The sequence below is a fragment of the Asterias amurensis genome, chromosome 4 (genome assembly GCF_032118995.1).
Source record: "Asterias amurensis chromosome 4, ASM3211899v1".
Classification (NCBI taxonomy): Eukaryota; Metazoa; Echinodermata; class Asteroidea; order Forcipulatida; family Asteriidae; genus Asterias; species Asterias amurensis.
In genome coordinates, this window is record NC_092651.1 from 4,751,177 (window position 1) to 4,766,905 (window position 15,729).

Below are 15,729 nucleotides of genomic sequence, written 5' to 3' on the forward strand. Positions count from 1 at the left end.
GTTGCAACACAGAGGAACCCCTTTCTTTAGTTACGTGGTTGCTAGAAGCCAGTTTTGGGTCCAACTGAAGCAAGACACAATGTGCAGACTAGTCCGGCACCCTGTATGTACCAATGAGTTTTTTTTGCGACACAAAATGGCTTATTCATTCAAACTGATATTTATTTTTATCTTAAGTTGTCCTATCTTAAGATAAGATTTCTTAAGATAAGATTTATCTTATCTTAAGTTGTCCCAACTCTCCCAATATACAAGCATGATATTTGGTCCTTGAAAAAAAAAAGGAATATTCAAGTAAAAGGGCTGACCTACATTTTCACATATTTCAGGCTATTTAAAAAAAAAATCTAAACTTTTACATTTTTTTAAGGGCAACAAAATTGGAAACCAGAGTGTAGAAAGAATATCATGTCTGTAGATATCAATATCATTTGCAATAATAATTTCAATTTCAATTCACTTATTACCCAACATGGGAAATTCATTTCGGCCTTTTATACAACAAATTTACAAAATTTACTTAAAATTATTATCTACCATAAAACAGACAAAAAACACTACAAGCCACAAAGTCTATAAAAAAATATTTATAAAAAAAAACATGATGCGGTACCCGCTGCCAAAACATAGGATTCGAACTGCCTCTAGCTAGCGGGCAACCTCGGTAGTCTAGTTGGTAAGACACTGCTCTAGAAAAATATTGCAAGGGTCGTGGGTTCGAATCCCACCCGAGTAACATGCCTGTGATATTTTTTCACAGGACTAGGAAAAGTACTGAGTATACGGTGCTAACACACATCGGTGTATGGGTAAAAACCAAAAATAATATTCTTTATCCCCGATGCAAATTGAACATCTCTTATAAAAAACAAAACAATTTATCTTGATTTATTTCCTCTTTGATAAGCTCGTGAAGAAAATAACAATAAAACCCAGCCTACCTTTCCCAGTTCTTCCTCTTCCCTGGACGTTGCCATGTCCATGGCCGTCTCCAGAGCTACCTCATCAAATGAAGGCTTCTTGGTAGGCTTCAGGGCGACTGGCACTGGAGTAACACTAGAGGGCTCTTCTGCGTCGTCTGATAAGCTGGAGTCATCCTCGCTGTCGGAGCTGCTACCTAGCGATTGCAGAAATAAAAACAGAGATCACAATTGTCATATTGACTATTAGACTTGGTGTTGTTCACATACAAATCATCAAGCAGTGCATTTCTGTAACCAACCCTGATACTTCAGACAATGAAGGCAATTGCCTCCATGCCCCCTGGTCATTGCCTTGGTGCCCTTGAAATGCTTCAGTAGAGATTCACAATTTCCTCATAGGGTGCCCTTTACCAAGGAGAAAATGCATTGGTGCCCTTGTCCTTTCAAACGCATACAGGCCTGGTATTATTGCTCATATTGTGGATTTTTTGCGACGTTATGCGCAGAAAAAATGTCACAAAAAGAGTAAATAAAAACAGATATACAGGGTTTTGTTTTTGAATTGTACACTCTATATTGACATTGGAAACATTGACAAATGTCAATTTGGTTCAATACTTTTCATTCAACCCACTCGTTCGATGAAGTAGGTCAAACCTAGCAGCCATTTCCAGCTGCAGGTATTGCAGTAACATACTCGTACTAAGTAAGTTTTATTATTATTTATAATTATTTTGAGTAATTACAAATAGTGTCCAGTGCCTTTAAGCAGCTCTATAAAATTGGGACCTGAAGCAACACTTGCTTGAACTATTGTCTCTAACCCTTAGATCACTAACCTGACATTTCTTCATTCAAATCCAATCTCAAAACTTACCTCTTCAGTCAGGCCTACCATTAATTTTTCCACTGGACATATTTGTAGCACAGTGAATAGTTTATTCTAGATACCAGCACTTTATAAGATTTATTATTTATTTGTTTCCTCTAAACCTACCTTCATCCTCTGAACCATCTTCCTCCTCGGCCCCTGTACCCGTCTCAGTCCCCGTCTCCGTCCCAGTTACTCCTTCGTCCTCCTCCTCTTCCTCTTCTTCATCTTCTCCAATCTCGCCAGCTTCTTTCCTGAGTTTATTACCGGCAGTATCGAGGTCCTGCATCAAGCGGAAGAAGGCTAGCTCGTTGAAGAGGATCTCAGAGATGTCTACTAGGAGGTCCTCACCACACTCTCGCATTCTGAAAATAAATAGTTTGGGAAAGAAAGATTTTGGAGGATTTCTTAACCAATCCTCTTCTCAAAATTAAGTAATAAAACAGACACTAAAGAGCAAGTTCGAGTGCGCTCCATGGTTAACTAAATGTTAACTATTTTGACTCGAGCCCAGGCTGGTCGACCATTGGTTGACTACTGTGGTCGACCATTTGGAACCAGCCTCGAGACCACGTTTTCTTCCGTGATAGCCTGTTCCATGCTAACATGCCCAAGGCGCAGAAGGGAACCAATGTTACAATAGCGAAAAGGCGTATTCTAGTTTTTAATAAGCACAATAAATCTGTGCAATTTATTTAAGAAAACTACAAAACTAAGTAAGGTCAGGAATCCCATGCATGTGCTTATGTTGATTTTTTGCAATAAATTGTGCAAGGCAGTTTGAATATGAAAAAGACTTGCAAAGTCTCTTAAAAAAATCCTTTCTTTTATCTTTCTTTCATTGTTTCGGACAAAATTTTTTTCTCTGAAGGATTGGTACAGGTATAAACTTTGAAAACCCTGAGCATTCACACATTGAAATTAATGAAGAAATATTTGGATAAATACCAATCATGTACTAAGTCTATAGGTTCATTCCGTGTTAAATCATTACGCCATCCGGGGTTAATCTCACAGATTTTCTTTAAATTTGCTGAATTCGTTTGGTCCTATGAGAAAACTCTGACACCCGAATTTGAGCGTTCTGGGTCATGTGGTTTTGAGTTACAGGTCTTTGAATGTTTGACCTTTCGTTTGACCTTTTTGTTTATCAAATTTGGATTTCAAAGTTTTCTCATAGGACCAAACTAATTCAGCAAATTTAAAGAAAATCTGTGAGATTAACCCCGGATGGCGTAATGATTTGACACAGAATGAACCTATTACCAGTGAATAAAAATTTTCAACTCACTTCCTTCCAGAGAACTTAGCCAACGAGTCTTGCAGAATAGAGCCAAGCTGTCTGTTGAAGAAGCGGACAAACTCTCTGCTATCATCCCTTTGCTTTGAGAGAGTCAAGACAAGACGTCTGATATAAGATAGAAGCTGAGGGGAACAGACATCATCCATGTGTTCCTTCAGGTATGGGATGACTTCTTGCATGATGCTCTTAATCTGGAGGTCCAGCTGACGAGTGTCTATTCTTGGGTACTATACAAATAATCAGAAACAAATTTAAGTGCAGGTTATCCTGGACTGGTTATTAAATAACCATTGTCATTTTTTGCTACAATTGTTTTAGTTTTCAACCCCTTTCTTTTCAGAGCTACATGCTGCATTTGAATCTTGACTCAACGATACAAAATAAATGGCTAGCTTCTCCCAACGGCATACAAACACACCCATAAAAATAATCATATAGTCTAGACTAAACAATTAACACCATCAGGCGAGGTTTTTACTGAAGCACCATGTGTACATTTCTTTTGAGAAGAGGTGGTTCTGAGAAGAACCGATGGTTGACAACCCAGCATTTCAATCAGTATGCATTGACACAAACCATTCAATCTGGCATATTGGAATGTCGTACATATCATTTCAAAAAGGTTTAACCAAATACAATGAATTAATGTAATTTATTAATAAATTTATTCATTAATTTATTATGTTAATTAATTTATTTTAAGACAAAGTTAAAAACACATTTATTTTTGCAATAGCCTTCAGTACTTCTTTCTGTATCAACTAAATTTTTCTTTTGCATTTACTTCACGTCTCTATTAACTTTTACTTTTCTTTTGTTTTCATCTCAAAGCGCATAGAAACTTATCCGTGATTGTGATATGCGCTCTACAAAAATGGTTCATTATTATTATTATTATTAATGATCACAACCAATCTGGAGAGGATGATGATTGAGAAAAAAAAAATAGAAAAAGAAAAAAAAAGGGGAAAAAACATCATACAGGGGTACATTCCATGTTAAATATGAGAATATGGTTATTTTTATAAAAATTTGTCTACAATAATAGGCCAAGGTCTTGAAAAAAAAAAATGTTTGGTCGAGTAAAAATGGTGAGCTATAACTACAAGCCCTGCAGTCTCGTGCATTTTCCCCCCAAATACTAGCCCGGAACACTTTAGCCTTGCTTAAGGCAGTCGCATTATTCGCTCCGAAAAGACGCAGCTGTAAACCCACCCGCCGTATACCCTGTGCGATCACACCGAATGACCAACCCGTATACACACTGTCACATCGCACGAATACTGTTCACACAAGTCATCGCACCCGTACACCACTAACCGCATGCGGAGGCCGTCAGGCCGACAGCCTTGTCGGATCTGTATCTTCCCGTTTTAATGTGTTGTATTGAAAAAATTCCAATAGTGGACGAAATTGGGGGGGCTCGAGGATATGCTAGTATGCAGCTCATGAATATGTATATCGTTCGCCAGACCTATCAGACAACACAGGATGTGAGGTAAATGAATTATTCATTTTGACGTCCAATCACGCACTTCCCTTATCACGACCTTTGGACCCTATCATGCGTCCGTGGTGGTGGTGTGTGAGGTAAACATGTCTCGTCTTTCGCGGGCATTATGGTAATGAGCTGACCGTGGGAACTCTTCGCTTATTATAGTAATGAGGTCAGTGGCTTCAACACAGATCCTACAAGGCTGTCGGCCTGACGGCCTCCGCATGCGGATAGTGTACGGGGGCATCGTGTCGTGCGATGTTACGCACAGTGAATACGGGTGGGTTTTACGCACAGTGAATACGGGTGGGTTTTTATACAGCGGCGGTCTTTTTTCGGAGTGAATAATTCGACTGCCTTGAGCAAGGCTAGGAACACTTGGGACTTACCGGTAGGTCTGAGAAGGAGCTTTCACTGCCCATGTCTTGAGCGGAGCTATTACTGGTGACTTCACTGTTACTAACGGCAGCTTTATCAACAGAGGCTGACGCATCAGATGAAATAGCTGCAGACGCTTCTGCTTCTGCCTTTAAACGCTCGTACTCACGCATTCTCTGTTGGCAACAATGTTACATCTTGATTTATTGTCATTGTTCTACTAAAGATATTTGTAAATAATGAAATTACTGTACTGAAATCCCATGTTTACTAGTGCAGTTCTCAGTCCAATATTGGAGTTTTTGGTAAGTCTGGAGTAGTCAGCATTATTTGTATATCTTTGTCCGGCACGCCTTGAACTTTGCTCTTAAACGGGCACAGCAATTTCAACCGGTAAGTGGCACTTCTGTGAGAAAAATGTAGATTTGTATAAGAACTTTGCTGATGAGGGCACTACGGCAGTTGTTGTTGGTGCCGTGGGTTAAGGCTGGGTCACACCAAACTTGTTCTCAAAACGTCCAAACTCATGACAGCATGGCAATTCCGCTCGTAGCACGTCCTTTTCGTTAAAATACATTGCCACTCCGTCTAATTGCAGGACAGGATGGTCGCCCTTAATGTTTGAGCAGCAAAGTTCTGGAGCATCATTTCCGCTCAACCCATTCAACCTGTCCATGAAGTTCGCAAACAGACCCTAAAAAGTTGCTACAACATTCACTCTGTTTGTACACATTTTTCAGAACGTGGTGGGAAGCAGTTCGGTGTGTTAGGGGTATTATTTGGATGTCTGGGTCTAATTACCTGTAATGCTTTATCTAGATGAATCACAGTATCACCCAGCTCATCATTAGCAAAGCCAAAGTCTTGACTGAAAGAGGGCGGTGTTGACATCGAGCTTGCCGAGCCTACACTCTCTACATAGTCATATTCCTCTGCGTCGAGTGATCCCATAGACTGAAGAGCTTGTAGCATAGCCTGCTTGTTAGGGTTTTTGCCGTAGATCTGGGCCTGGTAGTATAAAAACAGTTAAGTTGTTTAATATTATCTTTAAAGGCAATTTAATATTATCTTAAAAGGCACTGGATGACTATGGTAATTGTCAAAGACCAGTATTCTCATTTGGTTTTTCCCAACAATATGCATTAAATAACAAATCTGTGAAAATTTGGACTCAATTGCTCATCTAAGTTGCAAGATAATAATGAAAGAAAACACGCTCTTGTTGCACAAATTTGTGTGCTTTAAGATGTACTAAAAAGGGCTTCAGGCCTGAAGTATTTTAATATTTGAGATATCTACAACTCTCCATTGCTCGTTACCAAGTAAGTGTTTATGCTAACAAATATTTTGAGTGATTACCAATAGTGTTCAGTGCCTTTAGGTGTAGCCCTCATCTAGTGGTGATGTTAGGGGATATTTCTAAAAACATACAGAATTTGAACTGCTGGTGGTCTAGTTGGCAAGTCACTGCTCTAAAATTGCAAAGGTCGTGGGTTTGAATCCCAACTGAGTAGTATGCCTGTGAATGTTTTCACAGAACTCGAGGAAAATACTGAGTGTACAGTGCTAGCACTCGAGGGTGTAAGAGAAAAACCAAAACTAATATGGGATATTTCTCACACACAAAAAATAAGAATTTTATTTTTTCAAAGAAATCAAGAAGGACTTGTGAAATGATCTAACCTTGATTTCTTCCTCTTCTGATGTGATGAGGCTCTCACTAGGAGTATGCTCGGAGGCAGTGGTTGACATCTGCCATAAACGCTGTTCATGCCTCGAGTTCTGCTTCTGTGTACAACAACACATACTTATTGATGTGGGCTGTTTAGTGATAACACAATGGTAATAATAGGAATTCTTTAGGGGATGTTAAGAGCGTGTCCTGGCTGAGCGGTCAACAGCTACTCCTTTACATAGCACCATGTAATGGCTTACAGAGTGCTGTTGGGCAATATGCTGGCAACAAACCAGGAACATTGGAGCGAACCCCTTCTTTTTACAATAAGTGCACTAGGTTCTTTTACGTGCGTTGCACAACACATGGGACCAACATCTTTACATCCCATCCGAAGTGTCATGACTGGGACTCAAATCCACACTCTGCTGATCAGAAACATCTGAGCTTGAGTCTGGTGTTCTTATCTGCTCTGCCACGACACGCCATAACGTGAATCATTCTTGCTTAACCCTTACTTGTTTGCCAGCAGCTCCTCCCTTGTGAGAATTAGCAGCGTCGTCAGTAAGGTACTTTGAAACGAGATCCTGTAGGGAGTATAGCGCCCTCTGTCGAAGGTAATCAGAGTTGAGCATCTGTAGCTCTCTGAACAGCTCGATGAGGAAGTGGGGTCTGGACTCGTTCTGGGAGATGAGGGTCGCTACCTCTGAGTAGATGGACTCACGGAGAGCCTCGAAGAGAGAGAACTCACTCCCAGCATCGGACTCCCTGTAAAGAGACAAGTTTAACAAAGTTTTCTTTAAAATGGACCTTATATGCATTGACGTCATCCAGCCACCATCTTAGAGGTAAAACGATGATACGCGCAATGCACAGATTTGTACGCGCAGCACACAGGATTGACCAATGATAAACCGTCTTTTGACCTCTAAGTGAGGGCGCCCTATTCAAATGACATCATGTGCATAAGGTCTATGAGAAATTGAGGTTGGTCGGCCACTTCCAGTTGAGGGTAACACTTTAATGATTTGGGTTGTCAACCCAAATCAACTGGGCCCAATTTCATGGCTCTGCTTACCATAAGCACAGAATCGGCGCTTACAGAAGCAGAGAATTCTGTGCTTACGGCAAGCGTGTTTCACGGGCTTTGCTTCTGCGCGTGCGTACTCCACTTTATTAGACATTCTACGCTTACAAGGCTAGCGCAGAAATTCGGCGCTTGCACGTAAGCGGGGAATCGTGATCGTAAGCGCAGAATTGGGCGGTAAGCAGAGCCATGGAATTGGGCCTATTACCAGGTGGACGTTTCTACCTACTCCTTGGGCTGAAACAGGGTTTAATCCTTTCACAGTCTGTAAGGATGTTGGCATGGGTATCATCCACTAGGCTCTTGGCTGGAGCAAGACACTAATAACTGTAAATGCTCCTTAGTGTAGATCCTGCCGAGTAGCAAAGTGAAAGTACTGAAAACTAGCAAAAGTGATGTCAGGCCTAGAATTACAAGGTGGCCAAGACGACCAGTCAATCAATGACGAGTTTTTTTTTTTTTTTTAATGTTTTTTTTATTTTTTTTTTTTATGCAAGTCGCCCAAATCAAGGCTAAAAGCCACTCTAGGTTAAGGGCTACAAGGAAGAAAACATAGACGTGCAGAAACTCAGTGGAGCTGAAGGTAGGAATTGACATTCCTCTTAAAAGATTGAAGACCATAGGATGAAGGGAAACATGCACCAGGCAAGGAGTTCCAAAGAGATGCAGTACGAGGGAAAAAGCTACTGGAGTAGCTCTTTGTTCTACATCTCGGCACAGCCACAGTATAAGGATGAGAACAAGCAGAAAGCCTGGTCTCGCGCTCAAACACCCTGACAGGAGGAACAAGGTTGGATAGACTGGTGGAACATTTACCATGGAAATATCTGTAAAACAGGCAAAGGCTGGCTACAGACCTTCAGTGAGAAAGGGGTTGCAGTGTAGTTCCTAACTACACAACTACTTGACCAAAAGAGAACAAAACAGTCATCATGCACTATTATTGCTAACTTTGTTTTACAGCTCTCAAAATTTAACAGCCTTCGTGCCTTCTCTATTTTGAAATTTGTTGCCTTGGTGCCCAATCTACTGGCCTTTGTGCCTTCCAAAATTTGTCTGGCTCCACCGCCAAAGTGGCCTTGTCCCAAATATATTTGTAATTCCAGGCCTGTGATGTACTTTCCCATTATCAATGAGAGTAAAATTATATAGGATTTCAGGCATTGCATGGTGAGGTATCAATGTTCATTTAGCTTGCGGTAACACCATGTGTGTATTTACTTGCCAGGTAAAGTTTGTTCTTAGAGAACTGTCTTGCTTTATTCTACTACCGCGGAGTAGATGTTCGGGGGTTCGGGAGACTTCTCAGTTCTGAAAAGAACTGTCCTGGTTTTTAACTATTACCCGGGCGGATGGTATAGAAAATAGGCTGGGACTACTACTTTAGCTTATAGGATCATGATTAACTGTACTACTGCGGAGTCAGTTCTTAAATTGGTCACAACGTTTCGACTAGCTTGCTCTAGTCATCATCAGGAATAGTAAAATTGACTTACATTTCGCTAGTGGACTTAATAGATCTCTCTGTATCCTGCATCTGCATTTTCCTTTCTCTCTCTAGATCTCCAGGCATGCTGGATATTGACATAGTACTAGCTACACTGGCTACCTCCATGAAGGCTGTACCACTCAAGGAGCTGCTTAGACCTGGTCTAGGACCTCGCCTCTTGCTGGTCGAAGGTCTGGCCTGGCTGTCTTTAGCTTTGGTTGATAAGCTTGGTAGTATATCTATCAAAAGTAAGCAAAAAAGAGTAATGAACTGGTAATAAAAATAATAATAATATTCAGTTTTTATATAGCACTTTTTCACATCCAAAGAGCGCCCCAAAGCACTTCAAATGTTTACCCCTGGTCACTAGGCCTTAAATCATTCCTCAAACCATCTCAGCTCCCTGGGGAGTATTGACCCATTTCACCTGACGTCATCATCAAAAAAATCTTGAATGCGCCATACTGGTGGGCAATTTCACTGTGCGTTTTTATATATAACTCTATGCTGTGCGTTATGCAGTGAAGTGCACATTTAAGGCGACACGGCATTAATACACAAAAACCTAACTGTTCACCAACATGGTGAGCGTGGCATCAGTCGCCGCGTATGACCAACAGGGTGAGCGTGGCATCAGTCGCCGCGTATGACGCGCGTGCAAGGGGTCAATACAAATTGTGCAAGAAATATGCGCTACTCGGCTAAATCAATCACATGAACCATCTCTGCCCTCACAGGTACCCATTTACCCCTGGGTGGAGAGAAGCAGTTATAGTCCAGTGTCTTTGCTCAGGGACACTTGACTACATCTGCTCTAGCAATGCAAAGGTTGTGGGTTCGAATCCCACCCGAGTGATTTGCCTGTAGATTTCATTCTTGATTCCTGATGGAAATCTAACATCTACTAAATCGTTACAGTAGCCGCTGCTAACATATAGATTTTGAACTGCCTCTAGCCACTGATAGGGCTAGTTCGAAGGTCTAGTGGTAAGGCATCTGCTCTAGCAATGCAAAGGGTGTGGGTTTGAATCCCACTCGAGTGATTAGCCTGTGGAATGAGTATACAGTGCTTTATACACATTGTGTATGAGTAAAACAAATTATATTTGTTATCAAATATTATAATAGCCAAGGCAAAACTAACATGTGTGACCTACTCTGTGAAAATGAGTCAGATGTAGGCAATTTCAGGAATTGAGTTATATGCATGGCTGGAAAGCACACATCAGCAGCAGTAATTTGGTATGTGTCTAAGCTTTGGGGTGTATCGCGTTGCTGAGTTACTCCCGTTTGAAATTAGCCACTACACCATTTTTTTTGAAAAAACGAATTACAAGTAAAATGATATTTTAAACTACCATTGTGTGCAAAAGGATACAAATTAGACATAAGTATGATTACAAAATCGTTGTATTCATAGCTTTATTGCCTAAAAGTAAGTGTTCTAAAGGTTAACCATGCAACTAAAGATCTATAAAAAAAACAATATGATTTTTAAAAAAAAGTTTTTTGCACATTTTCCACATTAAACTTAATATTGCATTGGGCGACATGTGACTCATTTTCACAGAGTGGGTCACATTTATGGTCTTATATGATTTGAGGCATTGCATGGTGAGGTATCAATATATATTTGGTTTGTGGTAACACCATGTGTGTATCCACTTGCCAGGTAGATTATGTTCTTTAGAGATCTATGGTCTTCTAAAATTTCATGTTGCGTATTGTAAAAAGTATACACTAAAGAGTTGTACGCAGCAACTAACTAAATATATCATTTTTTTTCTTGTAATATACTTACTTGACTTTTTGGTATCTGCTTTGGTCCCTGAAGTACTGGCTTGTGCAGCCAACATCCTCTGCTTATCACTAGCAAACAAAACAGATTAACATAAAGTCGTTAATTTAAAGGAAAGTTACAGAATTGGTAAGAAACAAAAATCGTGAAGATGACAGGTTTACATAAAACTTACACGGTCTAATGATTATGATAGTAGAAAACATCCCTTGAAATATTTCTGTCTGAAATGTCATATTTGATAAGAAATAAATAATCTAACTTCGCGATTGGAGTTTATCGCTCAGTGAGTGTTTTATTCATTTTTATTTTGGCATCGATGCAATGCAAAATTTGTGATCGGTTTTTCACTATTCTCTCGTGACCCAGATGGCCATTCGATCTCAAACTTCTACAGGTTTGTCAGTTTATGTATATGGTGGTTTACATAAAGTGCTTACACTGCCAGCAACTGTTTTGCAGGCAAAACCAATTCTGTACTGTTCCTTTAACTAAAGCAAGATCACAATTTGGAAAACAGTTCAGTATTATTCTTCAAGCTGGCAAAGCTGGCTTTGCGGGAGTAATACAGTAAAACCAAACAGACTATACTATATGTTGTGTATCAAGTTGTTCATAATTTGGCTCCGGTATATCTCCAAGACCTCATAACCCTTCATTCTTCTTCACTTTCATCAGCTACCCGACGCCTTCGCTCTTCTTCAATTGCTCATTTCCAGCTTTCCCCCGAGACCCCGCACCATGACACGCTATGGCGATCGGGCCTTTTCAGTCATAGCTCCAACACTTTGGAACAAGCTACCCACCCATATTCAAGCAGCTCCTTCATTGGACACTTTCAAATCTCAACTTAAAACCCATCTGTTTTGTCAATCTGGTTATAGCGCTTAGAAACATCTGTATTTAGCGCTCTATAAATGTTGTAATTATTATTATTATTATTTTGATCAACTGAAAAAACATTACATTGAGACCACCACGGCAGGTTATTTTAGAGTTCATTGGTTCGAGTCCCACTCTAGTCAATTTGTCTTTGTTCAACCCCAAATCATTTGAAAAATTTACCCAGTCAGTTTCCCTTGTGGTTTATTATTTGATATCTGAAACAAAAAGTCGCATCCCCTTAAGGTGATCCCCTGGCTGCCGCTTCCCAGGTTGTATCGTAATTCGGTGTGATCCCTGGCTGGGGCAACACGGATAACGATTGAATGGCTTCTGACTAGCATCCCCGAACAAAGATATTGACCAGATAGGGAAACCGCCATCAAAGGGCTATTAGATAGCTCAGTTGGTAGAGCGCGGGCACGTTAATCCGGAGGTTGTTGGTTCGAATTCCACTCTAGTAAATTTTTCTTTCTTCAACCTCCAAAATCATTTAAAAATTACACAGTCAATTTCCCTTGTGGTTTATATTGATATCTGAAACAAAAATTCGCATCCCCTGAAGGTGATCCCCTGGCTGCCGCTTCCCAGTTTGTATCGTAAATTGGGTGTGGTCCCTGGCTACACGGCAGTTAACGGTTGTATGGCTTCTGACTGGCACCCCAGACAAAGATATAGACAAAGAGGGAGAGCACCAACAAAGGGCTAGATAGCTCAGTTGGTAGAGCGCTGGCACGTTAATCCGGAGGATGTTGGTTCAAATCCCACTCTAGTCAATTCTTTGTTCAACCCCAAAAATCATTTCAAAATTAGAGTCAATTTCCCTTGTGGTTTATATTGATATCTGAAACAAAAAGTCGCATCCCCTGAAGGTGATACCCTGGCTGTCGCTTCCCAGGTTGTATCGTAAATTGGGTGTGGTCCCTGGCTACACGGCAGTTAATGGTTGCATGGCTTCCGACTGGCACACCCCAAACAAAGATATTGACAAAAGAGGGACACCGCCAACAAAGGGCTAGATAGCTCAGTTGGTAATGCGCCGGCATGTTGTTCTCAAGGTCATTGGTTCGTTTCCACACTCCAAGTCATTTACAAAATTTACCCAGTCAGTTTCCTTTGCGATTTATAATATTTGATAACTGTATTTACACTTACGATCTCTCCAACAAGCTTTTGATGTCCAGAGGTGGAACATATAGCCTGGATGACTGACCGTAACCCTGACCGCTAGCCTGGCCATCGGCATTCATGTCTGCTGCCCTCTCTGCATAAGCGTAAGGCGCTTTATTGTAGTCAGTAACTAGATTCCCTTCGCGGTCGTAATCGTACTGATCCAAGCTACCCTGGGCTGTGTTTGGCGGGACATGATAGTCTCGCTGTCTGGTCTCTTGCTCCTGGCGATGGCGTGCATAGGCGTCGTAGTCTCTTTGTCTACGACGGGATGCTTCGGACATTTGACTGTAAGGGGAGGTGTAATCCAGGAGACTGGGCGGGGGGACTCCTGAAATAGAAGTTTACGGGTTAATGTTTCTGAAAGTGTTATTTCATATTCACTACCTTAGGGAGACGGAATATTAAACAGAAACAGGAACACAAAATTAAGCTTGGGTGATATCTTGATATTATCGGCAAATCGTGGTTTTGATGAAGTATCTCGATGTATTCCCTAATTGAGACGTCTTGCAACCACAAAGGGCTGTTTCAAAAAATATTAAGTCCCAGAACCAACCACAAGATTCCCCAATTGATCCGAAATGACAGGGTTTCTTTGAAAAAAACAACATCAAAGTCTTTAGCGCCCAGGCGGTCTCACACAAACACAACAGAAGCAATACAATTGTATCATTTTCCCCCTGTGTGTGGAGCCGCTGGGCGGTCTCACACAGACACTACAGAAGCAATACAATTGTATTATTTTCCCCCTGTGTGTGGAGCCGCCTGGGTGGTCTCACACAGACACTACAGAAGCAATATAATTGTATCATTTTCCCCCTGTGTGTGGAGCCGCCTGGGTGGTCTCACACAGACATTACAGAAGCAATACAATTGTATCATTTTCCCCCTGTGTGTGGAGCCGCCTGGGTGGTCTCACACAGACACTACAGAGGCAATATAATTGTATAATTGTATAATTGTATAATTGTATAATCCGAAGGACGAAGCAATGGTTCTTTTACATGCGTTACACAACACACTGGACCAACAACTTTACGTCCCATCTGAAGGACGAAGCAATGGTTAAGTGTCTTGCTTAAGGACACAAGTGTCACAGTTGGGGATACGAACCCACAACTCTGCTGATCAGAAACACCAGAGTTTGAATTCGGTGCTCTTAACCACTCGGCCACAACACTTCCATAAGAGTGCTCATTATATTGAGAGGTGACTGTATTTAATCACAATATTTGTAACAGGAATAATATCATGCCTGAAATAAGAGATAAAAATCCAACAATCTGGAACAATATATATTTGGTTTGCGGTAACACCATGTGTGTATCTACTTGCCAGGTAGAGTTTGTTCTTAGAGAACTGTCTTACTTATATCAACTACCGCGGAGTAGATTGTTCAGGTGTTCAGGAGACTTCTCAGTTCTGAAAAGAACTGTCCTGCCAGTGATTTCACCAAACACTTCCTAACTTAGAATTAATCTTAGGACTTAGGAAAAGTTCAGTTCCGTATCCAAGTACGTAGGACGCATTGAACCCATTGTAAGTTAGGACGGGTTCTTCTTCCTAACTCGAGTTAGGATTAATCCTAGCGTTTCGTGAAATCGGCTGCTGCTCTATTACCTGGGTGGATGGTAAAGAAATAGGCTGGGACTACTACTTTAGCTTATAGGATCGTAATTAACTGTACTACCGCGGAGTCAGTTCTTGAATTGGTCTCTGGAACAAAAAGCAAACTTACCACTTCTCTCTTGTTGGTAGGGGTTTTCAAACGGTGAGAATGAGGTTCCAGCATCGTAGCCGAACACCCCCTGCACTCTGTTATTATTGGCGTTGGTTTCACCACCGCTCTCAAAACCAAATGGTCTACTGCTTGGTCCACTACCACCGACAGCTGGGCCTTCAGCCTACAAACAGAACCATAACAGCCAAGATGAGAAATTACTGGAAAATCGTTCCATTTCCTGCTGCTGTTGGTACAGCTGGTTATAGGAGTGATTCATGTCAGACAAAAAGTAGCTAAACCCTTTAATATCAGGAAATATCCTTTCGTCGAACTAGGGTACTGGAGCTTAACTCTTTGTAAATGATTTGAGGCATTGCAAGGTTAATCCGGCCATTTTGTTTTTGCTTGTACTGTTTTTTGTATCTTTATCATTGCATTGTTTGTTGGTATGTAAATTGTAAAGCACTCCGATCTTTGTGGAGCGCTACATAAATGCTACCATCTCTTATTACATTATTATAATTATTATTATGGTGAGGTATCAATATACATTTGGTTTGCGGTAACGCCATGTGTGTATCTACTTGCCAGGTAAATATTTTTCTTGGTTTAGCTTGCAAGTTTTCTACTAAGAAATATGTAATACAAAGCTGGCATGGGTTGGAGATTTTGTTTTTTGCCTGAAGTGAAAGGCAACAAGAGAAAAGACTTTGCCAACTGGTTTATGGGATTTGAGGCATTGCATGGTGAGGTATCAATATATATTTGGTTTGCAGTAACACCATGTGTGTATCTACTTGCCAGGTAGATTTTGTTCTTCAGAGAACTGTCTGGCTATATAACTCTCTTTAAGGCTGAGTCATACTGCAGCGATAACGAAAACGATAACAACGCAAAGAGAACGCATTCCATTGGTTGAATGAGCATGTGCG

The 15,729-nt window shown here is 40.8% G+C and overlaps 1 protein-coding gene across 4 annotated transcripts in view; it reads right to left on the reverse strand.

Annotated features, from left to right (window-relative positions):
* LOC139936391 (pericentriolar material 1 protein-like) overlaps positions 1–15,729 on the reverse strand; it is a 90,772-nt gene that overhangs the window by 11,275 nt on the left and 63,768 nt on the right. For all 4 annotated transcript variants that reach the window (XM_071931203.1, XM_071931205.1, XM_071931204.1 and 1 more), the window contains 11 exons: positions 14,813–14,978; positions 13,057–13,402; positions 11,023–11,090; positions 9,229–9,460; positions 7,164–7,413; positions 6,654–6,758; positions 5,772–5,978; positions 4,982–5,146; positions 3,086–3,324; positions 1,917–2,159; positions 942–1,113 (listed from right to left, as the gene is read on the reverse strand). In XM_071931203.1, the coding sequence (XP_071787304.1) occupies positions 942–1,113; positions 1,917–2,159; positions 3,086–3,324; positions 4,982–5,146; positions 5,772–5,978; positions 6,654–6,758; positions 7,164–7,413; positions 9,229–9,460; positions 11,023–11,090; positions 13,057–13,402; positions 14,813–14,978 (2,193 nt within the window). The remainder of the gene's footprint in view (positions 1–941; positions 1,114–1,916; positions 2,160–3,085; positions 3,325–4,981; positions 5,147–5,771; positions 5,979–6,653; positions 6,759–7,163; positions 7,414–9,228; positions 9,461–11,022; positions 11,091–13,056; positions 13,403–14,812; positions 14,979–15,729) is intronic.